Source organism: Eptesicus fuscus, chromosome 12 (genome assembly GCF_027574615.1).
Source record: "Eptesicus fuscus isolate TK198812 chromosome 12, DD_ASM_mEF_20220401, whole genome shotgun sequence".
NCBI classification, from domain to species: domain Eukaryota; kingdom Metazoa; phylum Chordata; class Mammalia; order Chiroptera; family Vespertilionidae; genus Eptesicus; species Eptesicus fuscus.
Window position 1 is genome coordinate 33,950,079 of NC_072484.1, and position 26,728 is coordinate 33,976,806.

At 40.7% G+C, this 26,728-nt stretch overlaps 1 protein-coding gene across 4 annotated transcripts in view; it reads left to right on the forward strand.

The window, feature by feature from the left end:
• CBFA2T2 (CBFA2/RUNX1 partner transcriptional co-repressor 2) overlaps positions 1–26,728 on the forward strand; it is a 153,002-nt gene that overhangs the window by 107,526 nt on the left and 18,748 nt on the right. For all 4 annotated transcript variants that reach the window (XM_028157933.2, XM_028157934.2, XM_054724467.1 and 1 more), the window contains exons 2-7: positions 1,017–1,160; positions 4,760–5,001; positions 17,700–17,789; positions 23,756–23,937; positions 24,820–25,073; positions 25,349–25,434. In XM_028157933.2, the coding sequence (XP_028013734.2) occupies positions 1,017–1,160; positions 4,760–5,001; positions 17,700–17,789; positions 23,756–23,937; positions 24,820–25,073; positions 25,349–25,434 (998 nt within the window). The remainder of the gene's footprint in view (positions 1–1,016; positions 1,161–4,759; positions 5,002–17,699; positions 17,790–23,755; positions 23,938–24,819; positions 25,074–25,348; positions 25,435–26,728) is intronic.

Here is a 26,728-nt window from a genome sequence, read left to right on the forward strand (position 1 = left end):
GAAATCAGCAGAATTTATAAACTGGTTTCTTTCTTTCCCAGCCACTATCCTCACTGTTAACTTTCTAGTCTCATCAATCTTTGACCTTGTTGTCTTGTTTTAGTTTTTTAGGATTGCTGTAGCAAAGTTCCACAGACTGGGTGGCTTAAAACAATGATCTTCTCTCATAGTTCAGGGGGCCAGTGGTCTAAAATTAAGGTATCAGGAGCGTTGATTCCTTCTTGGGGCCTCAGAGGAAGAATCTATTCCATACCACTCTTCCTGGCTTCTAGTGCTGGCTGATAATCCTTGCCATTCCTTGGCTTGTAGATGCATCACTTAATCTCTGCCTCCATCATCACACTGTATCCTCTCTGTGTGACTGTGTCTTCACGTAGTCTTCGGTTTGTGTGTATCTCTTCAGCTCTTCTTATGAGGGTTTCATTTATACAGTAGAGCCATTCCTACGGCGCGATGTAATGCGATTTTCACCGTAAGTCAGAACCCACCTACATGAGCACCTACGTCACTCACATGGAGCACATACATAGCAGTAATGAAGTGAAACGGTAAAAAAATTTTAAAAGAAAGATAACAATTCCTGACATTTTCTTGTGGTAAATAAATAATAAAAAACATAAAGCACATATGCACATATGTCAAAATGACGGAACTTTTTTTATATATAAATAAATGGGAGATGGCGACATAACCACAAAACGACGTACGTCGAGTCCTACGTAACCCAAGGACTGCCTCTATTGGATTTGGAGCCCACCAGATAATCCAGGATTATCTCCTCCTCTCAAAATCTTTAACTGCATTTTCAAAGACCCTTTTTCCAAATAAGGAAACATTTACAATTCAAGGGATTAAGAGGTAAATATCTTTCTGGGGACCACTATTCAGTCTATTAAACTAAGCATTTTCTTCTCAGTCCTCTAGGAAAATACCAGTATGTTAGTATTTCAAATTATTGTCACTATTTTTATTATTTTATAGAAAACTCTGACCTCCATTTGTTTTATTCTCTACAGTTGGTCCTGAGAAAAGGGTGCCAGCAATGCCTGGATCGCCTGTGGAAGTGAAGATACAGTCAAGATCCTCACCTCCCACCATGCCACCCCTCCCACCAATAAATCCCGGAGGACCCAGACCAGTGTCATTTACTCCTACAGCATGTGAGAACTCTTAATTACTTGAGTTTGTGGTTCAGAGTGACATTTGTATCTATGTGACTGACTCCCATTAAGCCTTCTGCATATACCATTCACAAGGTTTTCAAAATGGCTATTAAAAGAGATATATATCAGAAATGTATATCTGATTATTTCTTTTATAGATTGCTTTTGCCCTCTGAGAATAGTACTTAGCTAATTTGGGCATTTGGAAATTTAGTAGTCCCAATATTTTTTTCATACTCTTTGTCTGGGAAGTAGGTGTTTTAAATTCTTCAGTTCTAAAATAATGAATTAAAGTTAGATTGATTTATAGGAATTAAAGTAAGATTCATAAAGTTATTGAATTATTTCTAAAAGTTTTCCAGGACTATCATGCTAAGTCTCTTTACAAAAAAGAGAATATTGTATTAGTTTGCTAGGGCTGCCATAACAGAATACTATAGTCTAAGTAGCTTAAACAACAGAAATTTATTTTTTAAAAGTTCTAGAGGATAGAAGTCCAAGATCAAGGTGTCAGTAGGTTTGATTCCCCCCCTTCCCCCCCCAGACCTCTGTCCTTAACTTGAAAAAGCTGCCTTCTTGCTATATTCTCCCATGCCCTTGCCTCTGTGCCAACACATTCATGTTGTCCCTTTCTCTTCTTAAGGACAACAGTCATAATGGATCAGGGACTACCCATATGACATCAATTAACCTTTAAAGGTCCTATCTCCAAATATAGTCACATTCTGAGTTACCGAGGGGTTAGAACCTCAATATGGGAATTTGAGGGGGACACAATTCAGCTAATAAGAATTATATTAGCCAATAAGTCTGAGGCGTTCAACTTAAGTAGTCATCCAGGAAATGCAAACTAAAACCTAGTGCAATACCATGTACACCCATAAGAATGTTCAAAGTGAAAAGAATTGTCAAGTGTTGGTGAGTATGTGTGGAGCAACCTGAACACTCATACATTGTTTAAGTATGAGAAAATTGTTTGGCAGTATCTTCTAAAGCTGAATTTCCACAAATTTTATAACTCAGCAAATTCAGTCGTACATACATATTAAAAAACAAACAAACCAAAAAGCCTCAATTTAAAATCTGAAATCTAGAGAGAGACACACACATCTAGATTTTAATTTGTGTTCTGTCTTTCCATGCCCATGTTACATCCAGTTCACATTGACCCTTACAGACATTTTGCCTCATAAAGCAGAAAATTCATATTTGGGTACTACCCATCCATATCAAGTTAGAGCAGTGTACTAGGTGCTATATGCATTTTCTTATTTAAATACCATTGCACAAGCTTGCACACTATTTTTGCTTAAACATTTATGTTTTCTGTGAAAATTATTTTTAACAATAAGAGAAGGGAGTCTAAGAGGTACAGCTTTAATAGTAGCTTTAATTTTTATTTTGTCAAACATTTGAAATTGAGTGAGTGGTAACTGCAGCAATCTGAGCCAGAGTGAAAGATATTAATTATGATATCTTTTTTTTCTTAAATTACATTTTCTGTCTCAAAGTTATACACCTTAAATATAAGTACTGTCTTGAAATGAAACAGATCCCAAGCTATCATTCAGATTTCAAGATACAGATGGGGATATGTATATATAAATTTGGTCCTTTTTACCTCCATATTTGTGTACTTGGGGGTGGACATGTTTTATTTCAGAATATGTAATCATATGCTTTCACTAAAGAGGCCATGAAAAAACTTGTCTGGGCAACAGAGTGGCTAAAAGCACAATAATGTATTATTCTAATGGGCTGCTTCAAAAGAGGGCAGCTCTCCAGTGGCAGTTGACCTTTCTGTGAACACAAAGAAATCGCAGACCATTGCAACTAATTTTCAGGATTGCTGAGGCTGAGTGTTGAGCTTTCTTTCCAGTAGCTCTAGTGATCTTTTTAATGAAAGACTTAGAAAAGTAAGCACTCTTTTTTCCTTAGACTGTTAGTCTTTTAAGCAGTGAGTCATATTCAGCAGAATTTTCCTGAATACTTAATATTTCTAGCTAATGAACAAAGCTAAAGTATATATAGTATACACAGCTTAAAAAACTTAGCTAATTTTAGTATACATGAATGTGTAAGAATATTAATCAAGAAGTATACAATAGCCCGGCTGGTGTAGCTCAGTGGTTGAGTGTTGACCTATGAACCAGGATATCAGGGTTTGATTCCCGGTCAGGGCACATGCCCAAGTTGTGGGCTCTATCCCCAGTAGGGGGCATGCAGGAGGCATCCAATCAATGATTCTCTTTCATCATTGATGTTTCTATCTCTCTCTCTCTCCTTTCCTCTGTGAAATCAATAAAAATATTTTTTAAAAGTGTGCTATATATTAAGGCAATGCAAATAAGTATAATTTGGTAAATAACGTAATGGAAGCATGTGTAACACAGAGAAGAATTACTAAATCTACCTTACGGCAGAGTCTCAAGGAATCCTTAATACAGGTGTCATTTAAGCTATATAGGATGAAGAAGAGTTTACAGATCAAATTTGAATAAAGGTCACTCAAGAAGTAGCAATAGTATTGGTCAAACAACTATGACTGGCTTGGAGGAAGAAGGGAAGTGGGAGATTTTTCATGATTAACAAGTTGGCAGTAGGCAAAATATAAGTAAATGACAGTTTTCTAAGTTAGGTAAAGATTAAATGATTATGTTCTTTAAGTTTGGCTTAAGTCTTGACTTAAATTGTTTCTTATGTTTTTAGACACAGTTTTATATTCTTAGATTGGGTATGAGTAAGTGAAAATCTCTTGACTCTTAGACACTAGGTAATTTTAAATTTTTCACTCTTTAATGAAAAAGGAGATTTTTACTTAATGCTGGTAAGAATTTAGCTCTAGGATTGTGTACCAAATTAAAACTATCAAAATATGACTAAGAATAATGGGAAAATAGAAAAACTGGAACTAATCACATGTATTCTAATTTAAGCCAAAATGTAGAATGGGAGTGTCCTGTGTGTTGTCTAGAAAAATACTTGATTGAATGAGTATTTGGAAGTGTTAATCTAGCACTGTCAAGGCAGAGAAAAACTGACTCTGATGGACATGAATATTCTGAATAGCCAAAGCGATATATACCTTACTGCAGGAATAAGTCATCAAACCTATAGCCTAGGAAAAACATTTTTCACAGTAACAACTGTTTTCTGGTGTGTCTTGTTCACATGCTATATTCTAATAGACTGCCTTAGCTTCTTTGGGACCCTAAGATTGACGAGATGTGACATAAAAGATGAACACCAGTGTCCATTCATTGGAAATATATTCTCCCAAATTTATCTCATCCAGTAACTTTGCAGGAAGTCTTAAAACTACCTGCGCTTGCCCATGGCACCAGTAGAGTTAGATGTCCTTCTCTTTGCTGTAGTAGCACTCTACTCTTCTGTTTTAACACCTTTTATGTTACTCTGTTATCATTTTTTTTACCTGACAGTATGTCTCAATCTTGTTGGGTAGAAATAGTGTCTTGTGTACTCTTAACACGTGCTTTACAAAATTGAAGTGAATAAATGAAGGAGAATGCAAACAAGAAGAACGTATCAAAGATTCTTGTGTTTTGCATTGAGTCTTTCATTTGGCTTTCTTTTAGTAAGCAATGGCACCAACCATTCTCCTCCTACCCTGAATGGTGCCCCATCACCACCACAAAGATTCAGCAATGGTCCTGCCTCTTCCACGTCATCTGCACTAACAAATCAACAATTGCCAGCCACCTGTGGTGCTCGGCAGCTCAGCAAGTTAAAACGCTTTCTCACCACTCTGCAACAGTTTGGCAATGACATCTCACCTGAGATTGGGGAGAAGGTTCGGACACTTGTTCTAGCACTGGTGGTAAGTACAGCATCATTGTCAACAGTTGCCTGCGTATATGGCTCAAAACTGAAGCCAGCAGAGAAGTTGTACATATTTCTGCTCACTCCCAATCCTGTAGCAATGTGGCAAAATCTACAAACTAGATTAGTTATTAATATAACTTGTATAAAATTGTTGATTTGTGGATTTCAATCGTGTATAAAAATGTTTTTCAAGCCCAGCCGGTGTGGCTCAGTGGTTGAGCATTAACCAATGAACCAGGAGGTCACGGTTCAATTCCCTGTCAGGGCACATGCATGGGTTGTGGGCTCTATCCCCAGTAGAGGGTGTGCAGGGAGCAGCCAATCGATGGTTCTCATTGATGTTTCTATCCCTCTCTCCCTCTCTCTTCCTCTCTCTGAAATCATTAAAAACATATTTTTTAAAAAAAGTTTATCAAAGAACAAATCTATAATGTTTACCTAATAGTTTCTTATGCTGTTGATTTAATTCCATTAAGAAACTTTGAATATGCCTTAAAACTGAGTTTCAACAAGCCACTGAGGTTCAACCAAATTAACAACAGGCTTTGTTACTTAATATATTCAGTGCCTGGTGCATTGTTTCCAAGCCAGAGAAAAAGAAAAAGTATCGAGCTTAATTTTCATAAGAATAATTTGTAAAATTATAAGTTTCATGATTTAAATAGTATCAAATAATAATAAAGAAGTGTTCTACAGCTCCTCATGAAAATACAGTTTCTTTGGAGTTTTTAAGGTACACACAGTTTTTCTTTCAATACTGAGTGTGGTGAACCCATGGTAAAAGGGAGTGATTTTCTGACAGTGATAGCTGGGTAGGGTTTGTCTCTCAGTGTAGATAAGGGAAGTTCTGCCAGTTCCCAAAGTTTGTAAATTCTTCAGGATTTATTTCCAGTAAAAGCACCCCATGCTCATGCATGTTAGCCTCTATATGTGGTAAAGATGAATCACAGTATTAAACTTTCATGTTGCACTTTTCAGAGTGTAATCAGGGACCCCTGGGATTCTCTCAGACTGTTAGAAAGCCCAAGAGGTAAAAATTATTTTCATGATCATACTAAGATGTTACTTGCCTTTTCACTCTTATTCTCTTGTGAGTGTATGATTGAATTTTCTAGAGGTTGTTTGATACAGAATGTTGCAACAGATTAAATGCAGAAGCATCTTGAAGAACCCAGCTGTCTTTTATTAAGCTAGATATGAAAGAGATTTGCAAAACTGTAACAGTTGTGCCATTCTTCTCGCTACATATTTTTGGGGAAAATATAGCTATTTTAAATGGATTAATAACATTTTTCAAATTCTGTCTTAATTTCTAAGAGGGTTGATAATTGATCAACGGAACCCAAATAGATTAGAGGGATTCTGAGAATATAAAGTTTAAGAACTGCTACCTTAAATGATTCTTGGTCAAGTATGGGTAAAAACAACTTTCATGCAACGCAAAAAGCAGTAAATGATTAATCATTTGAGATTCAATCGCTGTTGTTTAATATAGCTGTAGGTTGTTTATTTTCATTGCTGTGTGTTTTACTGTAGTAGTATGCCACAATTTATACTTTTTATACCCCATGTATGGAGGTTCACTGGAAGAATTCCCAGGACCTAACATAGAGTCATGCTTATAACTAAGATTTACACTGAGTGGCCAGATTATTATGATCTCTGAACACATAATAATCTGGCCACTCAGTGTGTGTGTGTGTGTGTGTGTGTGTGTGTGTGTGTGTGTGTGTGTGTATACACACATATTAGAGACTCAGTGCCCAAGGTTTTTACTGTGGTCTGGACACACAGGCACTCTTTGCCTAGCTGCTGACAGTGGTTCTCAACCTTTCTAATGCCGCGACCCTTTAATACAGTTCCTCATGTTGTGGTGACCCCCAACCATAAAATTATTTTCGTTGCTACTTTCATAACTGTAATTTTGCTACTGTTATGAATCGTAATGTAAACATCTGTGTTTTCTGATGGTCTTAGGCGACCCTGCTAGCGGTTCTCAACCTGTGGGTCACGACCCACAGGTTGAGGACCGCTAGCAGGGTCGCCTAAGACCATCGGAAAATACAGATATTTACATTACAATTCATTAACAGTAGCAAAATTACAGTTATGAAGTAGCAACGAAAATAATTTTATGGTTGGGGGTCACCACAACATGAGGAACTGTATTAAAGGGTCGCGGCATTAGAAAGGTTGAGAACCACTAGCACTTAGCAAATTCCAGACTCCCAGAAGGAGACCATTGTTCAGCATAAACCAACTTGATTGCAAACATAGTCCAGGCACAGTGAACCACCCTCATCAATTAGGGAAAGTTTTTTGTTTTGAAAAAACAAAAGTGTTATTGGTCAAATGTTACAGTACTATGGAAGAAATCTTATTGGATCTAGACCAATAAAGTTGGCCTTAAATGTCAAAAAGAGTTTGAACAAAATTGGAAGTAAAGCAGACATCAGAATATTATGACAATTCCAGCAACAAATTAAGTAGAGTCTATGCTTAAAGATTATCCTACCTAATAATAGACAAATATGCAAATTGACCGCACCTTCGCTATGCCCAAGCCATGCCCACCAGCCAAGCCGCGCCCACCAACCAATCAGGACGAGTATGCAAATTACCCCAACAAAGATGGCGGATAATTTGCATATCAAGACAGCTTAGAAAGAAGCCAAGAGATGCTGAAGGGAGCAAAGCTGCGGAGAAGCTAGCAAGCCGGGGGGAGGAGAAGGGAGGAGCGGAGGCGGGGCCAGGGGAGAAGGAAGGAGAGCGGGGCGGGCTGGTGGAGAAGGCGGGCCGGGGGACAAGGGAGGAGTGGAGGCGGGGCCGGGGGAGAAGGAAGGAGAGCGGGGCGGGCTGGTGGAGAAGGCGGGCCGGGGGAGAAGGAAGGAGAGCGGGGCGGGCTGGTGGAGAAGGCGGGCCGGGGGAGAAGGAAGGAGAGCGGGGCGGGCTGGCGGAGAAGGCGAAGGCGGGCCGGGGGACAAGGGAGGAGAGCAGGCGGGGCGGGGTAGAGTGCAGCAGGAAACCCTATTGCAGGATTTTTTCTGCAACAGGAACACTAGTTTCAATAGTAAAAGAAAAAATAACAAACCTCATTTGCTGACCCCAAAAGAAACCCCAAAACATGCATCTTTTTTCTAGCTCTGAAAGTATAAATAGTAATCGTCTCTTAAATGGTCATGCTTTGGTTAACTTTTTATTTCCCTTTTTTAAAAAATATTCTTTATTACTTAAAGTATTACATTTGTCTCCTTTTTCCCCCATTAACTTCTCCCAGCCACTCCCACCCTCCAGCCTCCTAGTGTCTGTGTTCATTGGTTATGCTTATACGCATGCATACAAGTCCTTTGGTTGATCTCTTACCCCATTCTCCCCTGCCTTCCCTCTGAGGTTTGACAGTCTGTTCGATGCTTCTCTGTCTCTGGATCTATTTTTGTTCATCAGTTTATGTTGTTGATTATATTCTACAAATGAGTGAGATCATGTGATATTTATCTTTCTCCGACTGGCTTATTTCACTTAGCATAATGCTCTCCAGGTCCATCCATGCTGTTGCAAATGGTAAGAGTTCCTTTTTTATAGCAGCATATTATTCCATTGTGTAGATGTACCACAGTTTCTTAATCCACTCATCTGCTGATGGGCACTTAGGCTGTTTCTAAATCTTAGCTGTTGTAAATTGTGCCGCTATGAACATAGGGGTGCATAAATCCTTTCTGACTGGTGTTTCTGATTTCTTGGTATATATTCCTAGAAGTGGGATTACTGGGTCAAATGGGAGTTCCATTTTTAATTTTTTGAGGAAACTCCATACTGTTTTCCACAGTGGCTACACCAGTCTGCATTCCCACCAGCAGTGCACTAGGGTTCCTTTTTCTCCACATCCTCGCCAGCACTTGTCGTTCGTTGATTTGTTGATGATAGCCATTCTGACAGGTGTGAGATGGTACCTCATTGTCGTTTTGATTTGCATCTCTCACATGATTAGTGACTTTGAGCATGTTTTCATATGTCTCTTGCCCTTTGTATGTCCACTTATTTCTCATTTTTAAAAAGAGCTGATATTATTAGGATGTGGTAAAATACACATAAAATTTACCACCTTAAAGTAATTCGGTGGTATAAATATATTCATTGTTGTATAACTATCATTACTGTCTGCCTCTTTTATCTTGCAATACTGAAACTCCATGCCATTAAACAATAATTCCCCATTCCTTCCTAACCCCAGCTCCTGTCAATCACCAATCTACTTGGCTAATCTGGGTTCCTCATATAAGTGGAATCATACAGTATTTGTCTTTTTATGGCTGGCTTATTTCACTTTGCATAATGTCCTCAAGGTTCATCTATGTTGTAGCATGTGTCAGAATTTTCTACCTTTTTATAAAAGGTTAAATAATATTCTATTGTGTGTATATTCCACAATTTGTTTATTCATTTATCTGTTGCAAGACACTTGAAGTGCTTCTACCTTTTTGGTTAGGAAAAGTTTTATTTATATCAGTGTAGGAAACTGTTTATCAGTCAAGTTTGTAGATAGCAGCCAATGGCTCAATCTTGCAGGCTTTTCTAAGGTTACTCATTTTGGATCTGTTATGTTAATGTTTTTCTGTATAGGGGCTATTACAAATAATGTTGCTGTGAGCATTGCACCAGACAATGGAATTAGAATTTCGTAGGGAATGCATATATACAAATTTAGTATATAAGGCCAAATGTTTTTCTCTAATGTTATACCAATTTGTACTCTAATATACTGGTATTTTCATTAAGCTCAGTGTCTAAGTCTGTTATAATAGAATTCTGTACACTGAATGATTTAGAAACAACACTCACAATTCTGGAGGCAGGTAAGTCCACGATCGAGGTTCTGGCAGATTCAGTGTCTGGTGAGAGCCCGTTCCCTGGTTCATAGATGGCTGTCTTCTCACTGTGTCCTTTTGCAAAGGGGCAAGAGAGTTCTTAGGGGTTCTCTTTTATAAGGGCACTGATGACCTCCCAAAGGCCCCACCTCCAAATTCCAACACATTGGGGATTAGGCTTTAACTGTATGAATTTTGAAGGGTCACAAACATTCAGTCTCTAATGGTATTAAAACTATATATTTGGGGAAGGTGCAGGAAAAAAGGTTTGTAATACCCATTTGTTATTTTAAAAAACACTCAGCAAATCAGTTGTAGCAGGAACTTCTTTAATCTGATGATTGTTTTATATATATATATATATATATATATATATATATATATATATATATAACACACACACACAAAATATCTATAAGCAAGTTTCATGTTTTATGGTGAAATTTTGAAAGCTTTCCTTCTGATATTAGGAACCAGATAAGGATGTTTCCTCTATTCAGTAATCCTGAACATTCTAGCCTAGCAAATAGGATATAAGGATTAGAGTAAAATAAATAAAACTGCCATTATTCATAGATTAAATAATTACCTTATGTGTGTTGCATTTGAAATTACCACTTAGTTCTTTTTCTTTTAGTTTTGCTACCAGCTTGTCGAAAATGTATTCTAATTTGGAGGAAAATGGACATCTTTAGATTGTTATGTTTCTCTATTTAAGAAAGCTTTATAAGTCTTTTATTGAAGAAAAGAAGAGTAAAAATTTTAGCAGGCATATGTAAATGGAACAGTTGTTCCATGTGGAGGAGACTTCATTAGCTAAGTCAGAAAAGGCCATGCAATTAAGTACCTGGAGTTTAGTTCACTTATGTTTCTGGTGTGTAAGGTAAAATGGTGGTAGTCCCTAACTATACCAAGGAGCAAGCATGGACATTTTTCACTGCAAGGTAAAGGGAAATGTTCTGTATTCCACCTACTTACTTGGAGAATACACATTCTGGAGGTTGGCAGTGTTCTAGATATGTTAAGCTAGGCAGTTCCTTTGACCAGTTTCTCTCCTTGAAATTCATCCTAACAAAATAATAACCTGCACTAAGATAATTTATTCAACATTATTTATGGTGACTAAAAATTGAAACCAGCTAAATGTTTTATAAAAGCCTAAGTTACAATATATCAGATTAATGGAATATTATGTGGTTATTAAATATCAAGTCTGATTCAGAGGCACAACAGAAAGGTATACTTCCTATTCCTCCTGACAGCAAAAAATCTTAGACTTTATGTACAGAACAAAATGAGACTGAAAGATGGAGTGAAGGCCAATGACTGATGACCTTGGGACCCAAGGAAGTACACAGCAGTGAGTTTCCTAGGTTTTACATTTTCATCGTATATCTGAAGAAGCTAGTAACCTCCAAGATACAATAGAAAATCACATGTTCAATTACCAGACCATCCATACTGAAATGAAAAAATATAACCAATGGACAACAACTAAGCTGACACAGATGTTGGAATTATATGGCAAGGGTTTTAAAGCAGCCATCATAAAAATGTTTCAATTAACAATTACCAACACAAATGGAAAAAAAAAAGAGGTCTCCATAAAAAAATAGAAGCTATAGACCTGGCCCGTATGTTTCAGTGGTTAGAGCTTCAGCCTGCACACCAAAGGGTCACTGGCAGATTCAGTGTCTGATGAGAGCCCATTTCCTGGTTCAGTGGTTAGAATGGGGCCAGGTATTGAGCCTGTAACCCAGGTACGTGCCCTTGACTGGAGCTCTTTAGCTGGACACTTGGTTGGAAGAATGGTTTTAAGGTGAACCTTCGCAGAAATGGGACAGGTGAGATGTTTCTGATCCCAACATTGAGTTTCTGCTTTGTCCCAGGGTGACCATGAAGAATATGATCTTGGTCCCTGCTGTCTAGTTTACAGTCTAACCAAAGACAGGCCGCACATTAAGAGTCACTGCTGTGCCTCTTGACAGCCAAGCCTCACACACTCTACAGGCAGGGACCCCATTGAAGAGTTCATTCCATCTTAAAGACTCAAGTGAATGTCTCCCCCAGAACCACACTGCTAGCCAGGGGCCCAGTTAGGATTTGAACTCAGAGCTCTAACATCAAGCCTGCTATCTTACCCACTACATTAACACATCCAAATCAAAAAAGTAAAAATAAAAAATTATATCAGGTAAATTTTTTAAAACTCACCATTTGGTACAAGAGGGACCCTGTATCCACTTCACTTGGTCCCTACACCAAGTGTCCAGCTGGGTAAATAACTACCCATCAAACAGTCACAGTGCAGGAGGTGCCCTTAGATCAGCCTGGCACCTCACCACCCTGCTATAAGAGATGGAATCTGGAAACATCATGATGAATGAAAGAAAATGGAAAGAATAGAGATATAAGGGAATGAAATAGACTTTCCTTCTCCTCTGGAGTTTTCTAAATTATGTGTTGTGATTGAAGCAAAAATTATAGAATTGTCTAATATGGTTGTCAGTACATCTAAGGGAAATATTTAAGACAATTATATTATAAACCCAAGAGGATCAAGGTAGATAAGGTTTGTACACTTTTGTATTCTGATTGCAATGGTGATTTACATGAATGCAATAAAATGGCCTTTAACTATACACACATTTTACCAATGTTAGTTTCTGAGTTTTAATATTGCACTTTAGCTATATAAAATATAACCAGTGGGGGACCATGGATGCAGGATGCATAGAAACCTACCTATCTATTCTATTTTCACAATTTCCTGTGATTATTATCATCTCCATTTTAAAAGAATAAAAAATTTTGTCTGGTCACCTATCTCTACCCATTGTCTTCTATGACTACTATAGGTGTTGCCCTTGCAATCCATAGACCAGATCCCCTAACATTGTGCCTTTTTACATTCTCTTTGTTACAAGCATTTTCCCAAGGTTGCAGCTTCACTTCTTCAGATGACATGTCTGTAATCCTTCTTTCTCTATGTACCAGCAGTGTCGTTGTGTACTTCAGTCATGCTGTAATGACTAGCTTACTTACATGTTTTTCCACTAGACCAACAATTTTCAATTGTGCCACAAGAATTTTTAAAACATGCAATACCTGACTATTTAGTCAGGGGTACTGACCTCTTGTCCCTTTAGATTGTCAAATAAAAAAAAAAAATGACAAGAGCCAAGACAACAATAGCTGTTCAGTATGAATGAATCAAAATTATACTTTTTTTGTCAGATTGGCAAATAATATATTTTTTTGGTGTGCTGCAGAATTAGTTTATGTGTGCCCTGAGATGCAAAAACTTAAAAATTGCTGCACAAGACTGTGTTATGGGGGGATGAGGACAAATATGTGATACCTTAATTAATAAAGAAATTTTTTTAAAAAAAGACTGTTGGAAAACACTATGCTTTTATTTATTAAACTAGAGGCCCAGTGCATGAAATTCGTGCACTCGGGGGGGTGCCTCAGCCCGGTCTGCGTCCTTTCATAGTCCGGGAGCCCTCGGAGGATGTCCAACTGACAGCTTAGGCATAGGGAGCGGGACTAAGCTGGCAGTTGGACATCCTTAGCTCTGCCGAGGAGGTGGGAAAGGCTCCTGCCACCGCCGCTGTGCTCACCAGCCATGAACCCAGCTTCTGGCTGAGTGGTGCTCCCCCTGTGGGAGGGCACTGACTACTGGGGGCAGGTCCTGCATTGAGCATCTGCCCCCTGGTGGTCAGTGAGTGTCATAGCGACTGGTTGTTCTGCTGTTCAGTCGATTTGCATATTAGCCTTTTATCATATAGGACTAGAGGCCCGGTAAACGAAATTCATGCACTTGGCGGGGGCAGGGAGGTGGTTCCTCAGCCTGGCCTGTGCCCTCTTGCAGTCCAGGAGCCCTCGGGGGTGTCCAACTGTCTTAGTGCTACCGCAGAGATGGAAGAGGCTCCCGCCACCACCGCTGCACTCGCCAGTCATGAGCCCGGCTTCTGGCTGAGCAGCGCTCCCCCTGTGGGAGCGCACTGACCACCAGGGGGCAGCTCCTGTGTTGAGTGTCTGCCCCCTGGTGGTCAGCATGCATCATAGTGACTGGTCGTTCCACCATTTGGTCAATTTGCATATTAGCCTTTTATTATCTACTAGAGGCCCGGTGCATGAAATTTGTGCACGGGGGGATGGGGTTTCCCCTCAGCCCAGCCTGCACCCTCTCCAATCCGGGACTCCTGGCTCCTAATCGCTCGCCTGTCTGCCTGGTCACCCCTAACTGCCCCCCCACCGCCGGCCTGATCGCCCCTCACTGCCTCTGGGTGCCGGCCTAATTGCCCCTAACTGCCTTCCCCCCCCCCCCCCGCCCCACCAACCTGGTCACCCCTAACTGCGCCCCTTGCCAGCCTGGTCGCCCCCAACTGGCCCCCTCTGCTGGCCTGGTCACCCCTCACGGCCCCCCCGCTGGCCAGGTGGCCCCACGCAGCCTGCTGTTCAGTCATTTGGTTGCCCCTCGCAGCCCTCCCACCGGCCTGGTCACCCCACACAGCCTGCCTGTTCAGTCATTTGGTCATCCCTCACTAACCGCCCTGCTGGCCTGGTCACCTCACGCAGCCTCTTTGTTCAGTCGTTTGGTCGTCCTTCACTAACCCCCCTGCTGGCCTGATCATAGGCAGCCATCTTTATGAGGGAGTGATGGTCAATTTGCATGTTACCTCTTTACTGTGTAGTATAATAATAAAAGTGTAATATGCTAATTAGACCGGACATATCCTTCTGGATGAAGCTGCGGGGGCTGAGGCAGAGGCAGCCGCCGTGGCAGCGGGGACCGAAGCAGAGGCGGCCACCGTTGCAGGCGGGGTCTGAAGCAGAGGCAGCCACTGTAGCAGCAGGGAGCCGAGGCATCTGCAGCGGCGGGGGCTGAGCCCCTTGCACAAATTTCATGCATAGGACCTCTAGTATAGGGTAATTGAATGAGAAGGAAGTAGTATAAAAGAACAGTGGCTTATCCCTCTCAGAGGATTGCCTTGCATCTATAGTACTAATAGCCCTGAGTTCGTTTCACTGGCCTAAGTCTATTTCTCTGTACCATACAGTTCCTCCTTTGTCCATCCACAAGAAAACTTACAGTCATTCATACAGTCTTTTCCATAGATTTACTCTACTTATTTTTACTTTTTGAAGTCTGATTATATTCACTGTAATAGGGAAATACTATCATTCTCTTTTCATTCCTCATTACTAGTACCTTTGGTTGTATTATGCAAATGTCATGTACTTAAAACAAGTACTAAAAGTTTTTTTAAAATCTTTAGTAGGAAATGAAGTAAACTGTTCAAATATTTTTATTTAACACTAGTGGCCCAGTGCACGAAATTCATGCACATTAAAAGGGAATTAGAGGAAATATTTTAATATTGCTCTTTGCCCTTTCTCTATAATAGAAGTGTCAGAAAAAATAACGGCCCACCTACAAAAAAAAAAAAAAAAAGTGTCAGAGATGCAAGAAAATTAGTAAAATGTATATGAAAATCTTCCTCCTGTCAGAGTCTGGGGCACACTGTGGGACCCAGAGTCAAGTCCCCGCCCACCCGCGTGTGTCTCAAAATCACATGAGTCCCAGACCCGGCCGCCCCTACCCCCATTGCATGAGATCCAGACCCAGCCAACCCACCCCCATCAAGCCATGCCAGGCGGGGGAAGAAGCCTCAGGTCCCCTGGCCTGGCTCTGGGTGGGGGGCACAGCCTCAGGTCCCCTGGCCCAGAGCTGGGGCGGGGGGTGCGGCCTCAGGTCCTCCAACCCAGGGCAAAGGGCACAGCCTGAGATCACCCCACCAGGCAGGTGGCGTGGCCTGAGGTTCCCTGGCCGGGTGCCAGGGCAGGGGGCATGCCTTGAGGTCCCCCATCAAGCCCCGCCGGGCAGGGTGCGGCCTCAGGTCCCCAGTCAAACCCTGCTGAGTGGGGGGTGCAGCCTCAGGTCCCCGCTACGGCCCAGCGCCATGCAGCCTCAGGTTCCTGCTGATCGCTCGATATGGGAACCCCGCCTCCGCTGTGGGCACAGCCATCTTGTGATGGTGTGAGGGTTAATTTGCATATTTATTATACCAGATGCTTAAATTTGATATACTCTTTTTCTCTTAAGGGAATTAATTTTATTTTTACTGAACATTGATATGATATATTTGGAAAATGCAACATAATTTCACATTCAGAATAACTGCTATTGTAATTATCCTTCCAGATAGTTAAAATACTGTGTGTGTGTGTGTGTGTGTGTGTGTGTGTGTGTGTGTGTGTGTGTGTGTGTTCTTTCCATAAATGGATTTTGGGAAACATACTATTCTGTTTCTGAGTTTTTTCACTTAACAGTAAATTACAGACACCTTTCTCATTAATTCATACAAATTTGTCTTGCCCCCCCACTTAAGTATTCTGTGGGGTATGATTATATTATAACTTTTAATTCAGTTTTTTATTGGTGGACCCATATGTTTTTCATTTCTTATTAAGCAATATACTGATGAATAATTTGTATGGTACATGTTACATTTTTGAACACTTGATGATTTTGTAAGTCCCAGAAGTGATAATTGTTCTTTCAGGGGAGCAAGAATTCAGATTAATGCCAAGTTCTTATTTGTTGGTTTGTTTTTAACTTGTTTTGTTATTATATTATGTTTTGGGGAGTTGATATAAAAGTATTTTGTGAACTTCAAAGAAAATAGTTTTATTTGTATACTAGAGGCCCAGTGCACAAAATTCATGCATGGGGGTTTGGGGGTGTCCCTCAGCCCAGCCTGCACCCTCTCCAATCTGGGACCCCTCAAGGAATGTCCGACTGCCTCGGACATCTCTCTCACAATCCAGGACTGCTGGCTCCCAACCGCTCACCTGCCTGATTGCCCCTAACCGCTTCTGCCTTGCCAGCCTGATCACCCCCTAACCACTCCCCTGCCAGCCTGATTGATGCCTAACTGCTCCCCTGCAGGCCTGGTTCCCCCCAACTGCCCTCCCCTGCAGGGCTGGTCCCCCCCAACTGCCCTACCCTACAGGCCTGGTCCCCCGCAACTGTCCTCCCCTGCAGGCCTGATCGCCCCCAACTGCCCTCCCCTGCCAGCCATCTTGTGTCCACATGGGGGCGGCCATTTTGTGTGTTGGAGTGATGGTCAATTTGCATATTAACTATTATATAGGAATTTCCTTTAGCAGAGGAGCTGAGAATACTACTTTTAAGTCAGATTTTTGAAAAATACAGAGGAAATGCTAATAACTTTCCTGGGAATACTAATCTACCAATGAGAGTCTGCCTGTTTGGAGGTACTCTGATTTGAAAACAACCTTTCAATGCAGAAGGCACGTGTTTGGTGTGTTTTTTTTTTTAATTTTGAATGTAGAAGACTTGGGGAACTGATGCTAAGAGATAGGCAGAACCTATGAAGAAAACAACTTCTGAAGGAATGAGGCACTGGGTTGAGTCTTTTAAGATGACATCCTAGACTGATCAGAATCTGTTCAACTGGAAAAATTGTAAATTTGGTTTCTGTGCCTGAGGTGTTGCCATGAACCCTGCAGTACAAAGGACCTGAGTGCCTGTCTTCACAGACAGTGAGAAAGACAGTGCCCTATTCTGCAACCCAGGCTGCTGACCTTAGAGGGGAATATAGATTTGGGGTAGTAAAGAAAGGACAGTCAAGGAGGCTGAACTTCTTTTATAAAGGAAATAATTTGGTTAACTTTTGAGAAGGATCTGAGATCACAATACTACTCTTGAAATTATACTTTGTGATTTAAAAAGGATTTATATGAGGACAGTGTCTATTTTTAGAGGTTGAACAAGGTTATTTATTTTTCTTTTCAGAACTCAACAGTAACAATTGAAGAATTCCATTGCAAGCTCCAAGAAGCTACAAACTTTCCTCTTCGTCCTTTTGTGATTCCATTCCTCAAGGTAATTTTTATGAGATAATTACTGAATGTAATTATTTATCTTAACATTTCCTCAAGATCTGCTACTGATCCCTGTTCTGTGATCTAAATTTGGGCAGCTTGTACATTTTCATATCTTTATTTTGGGCTGCTAGAAAAATGTGAGTGCTGTCTGCAGGTGAGTCTTATACTTGATGGAATTACAAAAGCCTTGAGTTGTGGTCCGTATGCAGATTCTGCTAATAACACACAGGAGCTCCTGTGAATGGACCAGAGGTATAGGGGTGGTATGGAGGCTGGGGTCTTAGCAGAACTAACTAGACACTAAATCTTTGGGTTGTGGCCAGAGTGTGAAGAAATGTGTTATCTGTGAGGAGGCTATCAGACAAAAGAGAGGCCTTTGCAGCTCAGACTCTTAACCCTAAGGCAGTAATTTTCATTTCATGGCACACAAACTAATTACTAAAATTCTGCAGCACACCAAAAGTATAATTTTTGATGATTTAACCAAGAAAATGGGTATAAGTTTGGTTCATTCACACCAGATAGCTATTGTTGTGTTGGCTGTTGTCATTTTTTTTTTTACAATCAAAGAGACAAGAGATCAGTGCCCCTACTAAATAGTCAGGTACTACATGTTTTAAAAATTTTTGAAACAGCCGAAACCGGTTTGGCTCTGTGGATAGAGCATCGCCTGCAGACTGAAAGGTCCCAGGTTCGATTCCGGTCAAGGGCATGTACCTTGGTTGCGAGCACATCCCCAGTAGGGGTTGTGCAAGAGGCAGCTGATCGATGTTTCTCTATCATCGATGTTTCTAACTCTCTATCCCTCTCTCTTCCTCTCTGTAAAAAATCAATAAAATATATTTTAAAAATAAATAAATAAATAAAAATAAAAATTCCTGAAACACACCGGTTGAAAATCGCTGCCCTAAGGACAGGAGAGCATGTGGGAAAGCACTGTATCCCCAGTTTTGTATAGCTCAATTCTCTGGAATTACTGTTCCCTGAAACATAGCTTTTGAGATTTATATGTAATATGCCCTTTTAAAAAATCTGTATTTTGAAATAATTTCATGCTCACAGAAAAGTTACAATATGATACAAGAAAATTTTTTCTGTACCCTTCACTCAGATTCCCCAGATGTTAATATTTTATCATCTGGATTATTATTATTCTCTTTGTCTTTAGATTTATTTTTTCCCCCCTCAGAAATGTTTGAGAATAAGCTAGAGACACATGATATATTGAATCACTTTAGTATAATTATCAAATTAAAAAATTAACATAGATAAAATTCTATTACTATAGACCCTATCATGTTTCATTAAATATTTCACTAATAATATTTACAGCAAAAGAAAACCTTTTCTTTTATTTTTTGGATCACATCTTGCATTTCTTTGTCATGCCTTTTTTTTTTTTCTTGTTAATTCTCACCTGAGGATATATTTTCCATTGATTTTTTTTTTCAGAGAGAGAGGAAGGGGGTAGAGAGAGAGAAACATCGACATGAGAGAGACACATTGATCTGTTGCCTCCTGCATGCACCCCTACCGGGGCTGGGGATTGAACCTGCAACCCAGGTATGTGCCCTTGACAGGGAATCAAACCCAAGACCCTTTAGTCTGCAGGCGGACACTCCAACCACTTGAGCAAAACTGGCCAGGGCTGTTGTCATGTCTCTTCAGTCTACTTAATCCTATCTAATAAAAGAGTAATATGCAAATTAACCACCACTCTGCTATACCCATAAGCCATGCCCACAAGCCACGCCCACAAGCCAATCAGGAGCAAATATGCAAATAAACACAACCAAGATGGCTCCAGCCACAGAGAGCAGGAGGGAGGCTTGGGTTTCCCAGGCAAAGGAGGAAGCCAAGCTTTCCCCCTGCCCTTGCCGACGTAGGCCTCCACTCAAGGCTACAAAGTTTCAATGATAGAAGATACATAAATCACAACAGAAATGGCAGCAGCCATGGAGCTGGAAAGAGCAGGAGGCTAGGGTTGCCCCCAGCGATGGAGGAAGCCAAGCTTTCCGCACACCCTGGCCTGCCCAGGCCTCTGCTCCAGGCTACAAAGTTTCAATTGTAGAAGATAAATAAACCCCAGATACCAGGGCCTCCGCTTGGGTCGCCAGGGGGTGTGGCCGGCCTCTGAACCACCACAGACCCCTCACCCAGGCCGCCCCCCCCCCCAAGGGAACCCCCACCCTGATCCGGGATACCCTTCAGGGCAAACCAGCTGGCCCCCACCTGTGCACCAGGCCTCTATCCTATATAATAAAAGAGTAATATGCAGATTGACCATCACTCCAACACACAAAATGGCTGCCCCCATGTGGACACAAGATGGCCACCACAAGATGGCCAGCAGGAGAGGGCAGTTGGGAGGGACCAGGCCTATAAGGGAGGGCAGTTGTGGGCGATCAGGCCAGCAGGGGAGGGCAGTTGGGAGAGACCAGGCCTGCAAGGGAGGGCAGTTGGGGGTGATCAAGCCTGCAGGGGAGGGCAGTTAGGTGTGACCAGGCCGGCAGAGGAGGGAAGTGAGGGGGGACCCAGGCCTGCAGGGAAGGGCAGTTGGGAGGGACCCAGGCCTGTAGGGGAGAGCAGTTGGGGGGGACCAGGCCTGCAGGGGAGGACAGTTAGAGGTGACCAGGCCTGCAGGGGAGGGCAGTTAGGGGCAAACAGGCTGGCAGGGGAGCAGTTAGGCATCAATCAGGCTGGCAGGGGAGTGGTTAAGGGGTGATCAGGCTGGCAGGCAGAAGCGATTAGGGGCAATCAGGAAGGCAGGCAGGCGAGCAGTTGGGAGCCAGCAGTCCTGGATTGTGAGAGGAATGTCCCAGATTGGAGAGCGTGCAGGCTGGGCTGAGGGACACCCCCCTCCCCGTGCATGAATTTCATGCACCAGGCCTCTAGTCTAGAATAACTTCTCAGTCTTTTATGATCTTGACATTGTTAAAGAGTACAAGATGGTTAATTTATAGATGTACCTCATTGTGGATCTTTTTGACACTTCCTCATGATGAGAATCATGTTATGCATTTTAGGCAGTAAATAGCAGCTAAGATATAACTTCTGTCAGGAGACATAGGTGTTAATTGGTCTCATAATTGGTGATGTTGACTTTGGTCATTTGGTAAAGACTATGTCATGCTTTCCCACTGTAAATTTTCTATTTCTTCCTATTAAATAATTTTTAAAACCAGGTATCACATCATTATGACTCACAGAGGAAAAATGAACCCATGTCAGAGATTTTATTTAGTTCATTATTAATGAATCAGTAAGGTGTTAGAACCAGTTCAGGGGAGAACCCAAAGAATAAATACATTTAAAATCAGTATTATTAATATGAATGGGCAAACAGAGGTATAATTGACTTCATCTACAGTGGGCAAGAGAAGTCAATTGAATCTCTACTGTACATAATTTTATGCAAGTCCATAGACAGTAATTACTTTGCATTGCTATCAGTTCTCTATAATTTGCAGAGTTAATGGATAGCATAAAGGCAGTGAAAGACTATAGTCAGATATCAGTGTGCTCTAGATCAGGCATAGTTTAAATACCTGTAACCCAAATCTAGCCTACCACATGGTTTTATGCAGCCTTGAAGAGACATTGTATGCATATATACATAATCCATGGACACAGACAATAAGGTGGTGGGAGTGGGGGCGGGCTGGAGGGGGCCAATAGGGGATAACGGGGGACATATGTAATACTTTCAACAATAAAGATTAAAATAAATTAATAATTTTAAAAGAATTGGTTTTACAAATGAACATTTGTAATTGATTTGGTAATAGGGAACACTATCTTTGAATCCCAATTAAGTTGTTTTCCTTAATCCACTCCCTTTCCAAATGAATTCCATTCTTTTCATTAGCCTGATATTACCAAAAAACTGTACTCAATTGTTTTTATATTTTGACTTTTGTCAAGATAGTATTTGGAAATTTGTTTTCCTGTCTTGTATATGTGTATCCACCTAACAGCCTCAATTATGCCCCTTAACTCACAAAGCCTAAATATCTGGCTAGTAAATATGTTCCTCTTATCTTCTTTTGCTTTACCTTCATTTCGTACAAAAGTGTAATGACATCAAGAAGGTGGGTCATCTGTCCTGGCTGGTGTGGCTCAGTTGGTTGGAGCATCAACCCATACACCAAAAGGTGGCTGGTTCGATTCTCAGTCAGGGCACATACCAGGTTGCATGTTCAATCCCTGATCGGGACACATGTAAGAGGCAACAGCTTTTAAAAAAAGAAGAAGATGGGTTATCCTCCTGAAGTACTGCTACTGGTTTTTTAAAACCTTTTTGGGAGCATAGGAGACATAGAGGAAAATGCAGGGGTCTCTGGCGAACAGCTAGAGTTGTAGCTCTGTTCTGACAGCATTGAAGACTCAGCCCCTCAGAGCAGCCTGTGGTGCCTTGTTCAGCCCTTAAACAGCTGTGCTAGTTCTATCTTGGTCTGTTTTCTGTATGTCAGAGCCAGTAGACAGTTATTTTCCCCAAGACTCTGGAATCATGAAGGATTTGTGCAATTTGTGTTATTAGGGAAGAATTAGCTTTCTTTCTTTTCAATTCATCAAAGGGTACATACATGTCACAGATGTAAAGATCTGGCATGGTATTTTTTCATTAAGTTTTTACAGTTGCTACAAGATTGAGGTTATAGAACAGACTTTAAAATTGTCTTATATCATCAAATTCCCTATTCTTAACTGTGTTATTTTGGAAAACAGCATGAGGTAGGTTGTTATGGAAGCTTTTTGGCTAGCATTTGGGTTTTTGTCAATTTATTTATGCTTTAAGCAGTCACAAATTATGGTGTCTGCTAAATTAACCCTTGGTAAAGGGATGATTACTTGCACATATTAAAACTCTCTTTTCACTTGTTCGTCTTTTTCCATTGGAATAAAGACATATGTTATGGGCCTGGTCTGAAATTTTTTTAAAAGATTTTTTTATTGATTTGAGAGAGAGAGAGAGAGAGACAGAGACATCAATGTATATGCCCCCACTAGGGATCGAGCCCACAATCTGGGCATGTGCCCTGACAAGGAGTTGAACCAGCAACCCTTAGGTGAAATAAGACAATGTCCAACCAACTGAGCCACATGAGCCAGGGCTGAATTATTTTTAATTTGGGGTGAAAAATATAATTCTTTATTTTTTTATAGAAAGAATATGAGAAAAATACCTTTATATGAGAAGGAATTAGAGTTCAATTGAACGAGTATAGAGTTTTTTATATGAATTATCCACACTAAAGTTTTTCTCAGTTTGAGGCGAAGGAAAAATAATCAGTACATGATTATTGTCCTTTTACAAAATAAGGAAATGTGCCCAATGAGGGTACCACACTGAGAAATCAGTTCTGCCCATGGGTTACCTGTGTATTATCAGAGCCTAGTCTAAGGCTTAATTCCAGTTATTCCCAGTACTCTTTTTAAAACCTCATGTTCCAACCAAGCTAGAATAATCACTGTTTCCAGAATTCCATGGCAGTTCTCACAGAGAACATGAAGGGAAGGTTAAGTAGTAGTCAGAAAAGAGAAACTAGGCCTTGTAGTAATAGATGGAAGAGTGGATTCCTCCTACTCCCCTGAAGGCATACTAATTCTCTAACTGACCAAAGTCTTCAAAAATGTGTAAGTCTTTAAATTATTATGTTCAACAAACCTTTATTGAGCTTTGTTTGACTCTGTACTAGGCCATAAAAGTAAATAAAGCACATTCTCTTCCTTAAGTGAATTTACATTTTGAGGGGACAAGAGATAAGTCAACTAGTCATTTTAAGTTCACTATAGTAGATGTCACTTTTACTCACATAGGCATGTAAAAATCAGACTGACAAGGAAAGAAAGGCTTTGGTCTTGTGTCATCTTGTTTGAGATCCTTTTGAGATGCTGGGCAATATTGTGTGGGGTCCAACACAGGGAAAACTGCCTTCCCGCCCCTGCCTCTTATTTTTCAAGGCCAACCTGCCCCTGCTGCAGCGAGAACTGCTGCACTGCGCTCGGGCCGCCAAGCAGACCCCATCCCAGTACCTGGCTCAGCACGAACACCTTTTGCTCAACACAAGTATCGCTTCACCTGCTGACTCTTCTGAGCTGCTCATGGAAGTGCATGGAAATGGAAAGAGGCCCAGTCCAGAAAGGTGAGCAGAGAAGAGCTTGTTCATCCTTCCTTTTTCTGGAACCACTGAGCTTCCTCTTTGCTTGTGAAAGAAAATTTTATTACTGTGGTTATATATAGGTGTGGACTCAGAATGCTTCTCAAATCTATAGGTGTAGCTCCCAGACATGAGTATTTTTTTTAAATGCTTCAGATGACTCTCTATGCCTCTGGTGAGAAACTCTGGTTTAGAGTATTCTATGTATCCATTGTTCCAAAACCATAAGAAACAAGCTGCCTAAGATATTTTTTTCTGTGTGAGGTTTTGTAAAAGTATAACAATTAGTTACTAATACATGTTAATGAATCACCATTATTTTGAAGGCTGACATTATTTTAATTAATTCTGGCTATTTCAGCATGAGTGTCTACCACAATATTTTATAGTTTGTCAAAGAAGAAATATTTTAACAGCAGTGGAAAATTATTATAATTGAAGCTAAATTACTAAAAGCCCAACCAATTCACAAGTGTATTATTATTTATTCAGCCTTTTTCCTTCAATGTGGAGAACTGTTTTCAATAACTGACCTCCACAGTAGCAAATTTCTAATCATTGTAGAACCCATAGTCCTCCATATTCTTATCATATTAAAAAATGCCATCATCTCCTTAGTCTCTCATTTTGCTTCATGAGGTTTAGATATTTCTGCCTTATTGTGAATGAATTTGACCTCTCTTTTTATGCTAGAATAAATCAGCAGTTTCCATTATCTCTCTGAAGACATTTCAGTTCATGTCTTATGTCAAACCTTTTCTTATGGTCTTCCTGTTTGTGAAAATGCCTAGCACAATGTAGATGCTCAAGGATATGTTTGCATGAACACTTGTTGATGGGCTCAGATATCTACTTACCTTTGCACAGGAGGGAAGACAACAGTTTTGAAAGAGATACAATTCCTCCTGAACCTCCTGCCAAGAGAGTGTGTACAATCAGCCCTGCTCCTCGGCACAGTCCTGCCCTCACTGTACCCCTTATGAATCCTGGGGGCCAGTTCCATCCTACACCCCCACCTCTTCAGCACTACACCTTAGAAGATATTGCAACTTCCCACCTATATCGTGAACCTAACAAGATGTTAGAACACCGAGAAGTTCGTGATAGACATCACAATCTTAGTAAGTGATGTAAACCTTTTTCTTTTTTTTTCTTTTTTTTTTTTTTTTTTTTTTTTTTTTGTCTTTCATTATCGATTTATAGGAGTTTTTAAATATATTCTCAATGGTAATTTTTTTGGTTGGTTTTATGTCATTTTGGGGGTCCCGCACTCTGTTGTGAATCATTGCCTTCATAGTGTACTCATAGTTCGTATGAATGTGTGTGTTTACTTGATAGAATTCTGTTTACTGTGTTCTTCACTCTATCCTCAAATTTAATCTCTAATTTCTAATAGGTCTAAATGGAGGCTATCAAGATGAGTTGGTAGACCACCGTTTGACAGAAAGGGAATGGGCTGATGAATGGAAACATCTTGATCATGTAAGAATCATATGTATAATTTTCATATTTATTACTTTTAATTCTTTTTTTAAAATTTCAGATAAGTGGGGTGTTGTTTTTTTTAATTTATTATTGACGGTATTACAGATGTCCCCCAATTTCCTGCTGTTTGCCCCCTTCCACCTAGTTCCTACCCCACCCCAGGCCTTCACCACACTATTCTCTATGTCATGGGCTATGCATATATGTTCTTCTTTTTTAATATGTTTTTATTGATTTCAGAGAGAAGAAGGGAGAGGGAGAGAGAGATAGAAACATCAATGATGGGAGAGACTCATTGATCAGCTGCCTCCTGCACACCTCCTACTGAGGATAGAGCCCACAACCCAAGCATGTGCCCTGACTGGGAAGGGAATACAACCGTGACCCCTTGGTTCATGGGTCAACGCTCAACCACTGAGCCACACAGCTGGGCTGTATATATGTTCTTTGGTCAATCTCTTACTGTCCCCTCTATTCCCCCTTCCCCTCCATGCCTCTGGACCTAACTTGTTTGTACTTTTAATTCTTAATATCACCAACAGTAATAGAGTATGTATGTTTCAAGTGAACTTAACCAGAGCCACAGTGTCTTTGCAATAAAAGCTGTTTTATCTATTACTCCCCCAGCTAAAGAGCTAAGCGTAACTCGCAAATCTTTGTGATCACTTCAAGTCTTAACCAAGTAAAGTCATGTAATAGAGGTTTGTGAGTTCAGATCCCAGCTTTGACACTTCCTATCTTTGTTGTTCACCATTCCCCTTTTTTTAACTCGGCCATAAAAATAATGAAATCTTACCATTTGCAACAACACAGATGGACCTAGAGGGTATTATGCTAAGTGAAATAAGTCAGTCAGAGAAAGATAAATACCATATGATTTCACTCATGTAGAATCTAAAAAAACAAAAACAAAAAACAAATGCACAAACAATACCTAACAGGGACAAACCATAGATACAGAGAACAAACTGAGGTTTCCAGAGAGGAGGGGTAGGAGTAGGGGATGAGTGAAAAACGTGAAGGGGATTAAGAAGTACAAACTTCCAATTATAAAATAAATGTCATGTAGATGTAATATATACCATAAGGGATATAGTCAATAATCCTATATAATAAAAGCCTGGGTGGTATCACACCCTCGCACAATATCATCACCAGATGGCCGCCACAAGATGGCCACATGCACAGCGGAGATGGAGCCCGGCGGCCGCTCTGCACTGTGAGGCCTGGGGGTCCCGCGGCTCCGCGCAGCACGGAGGAGGTGGGTCGCGGCAGGTGAGGGCAGTTAGGG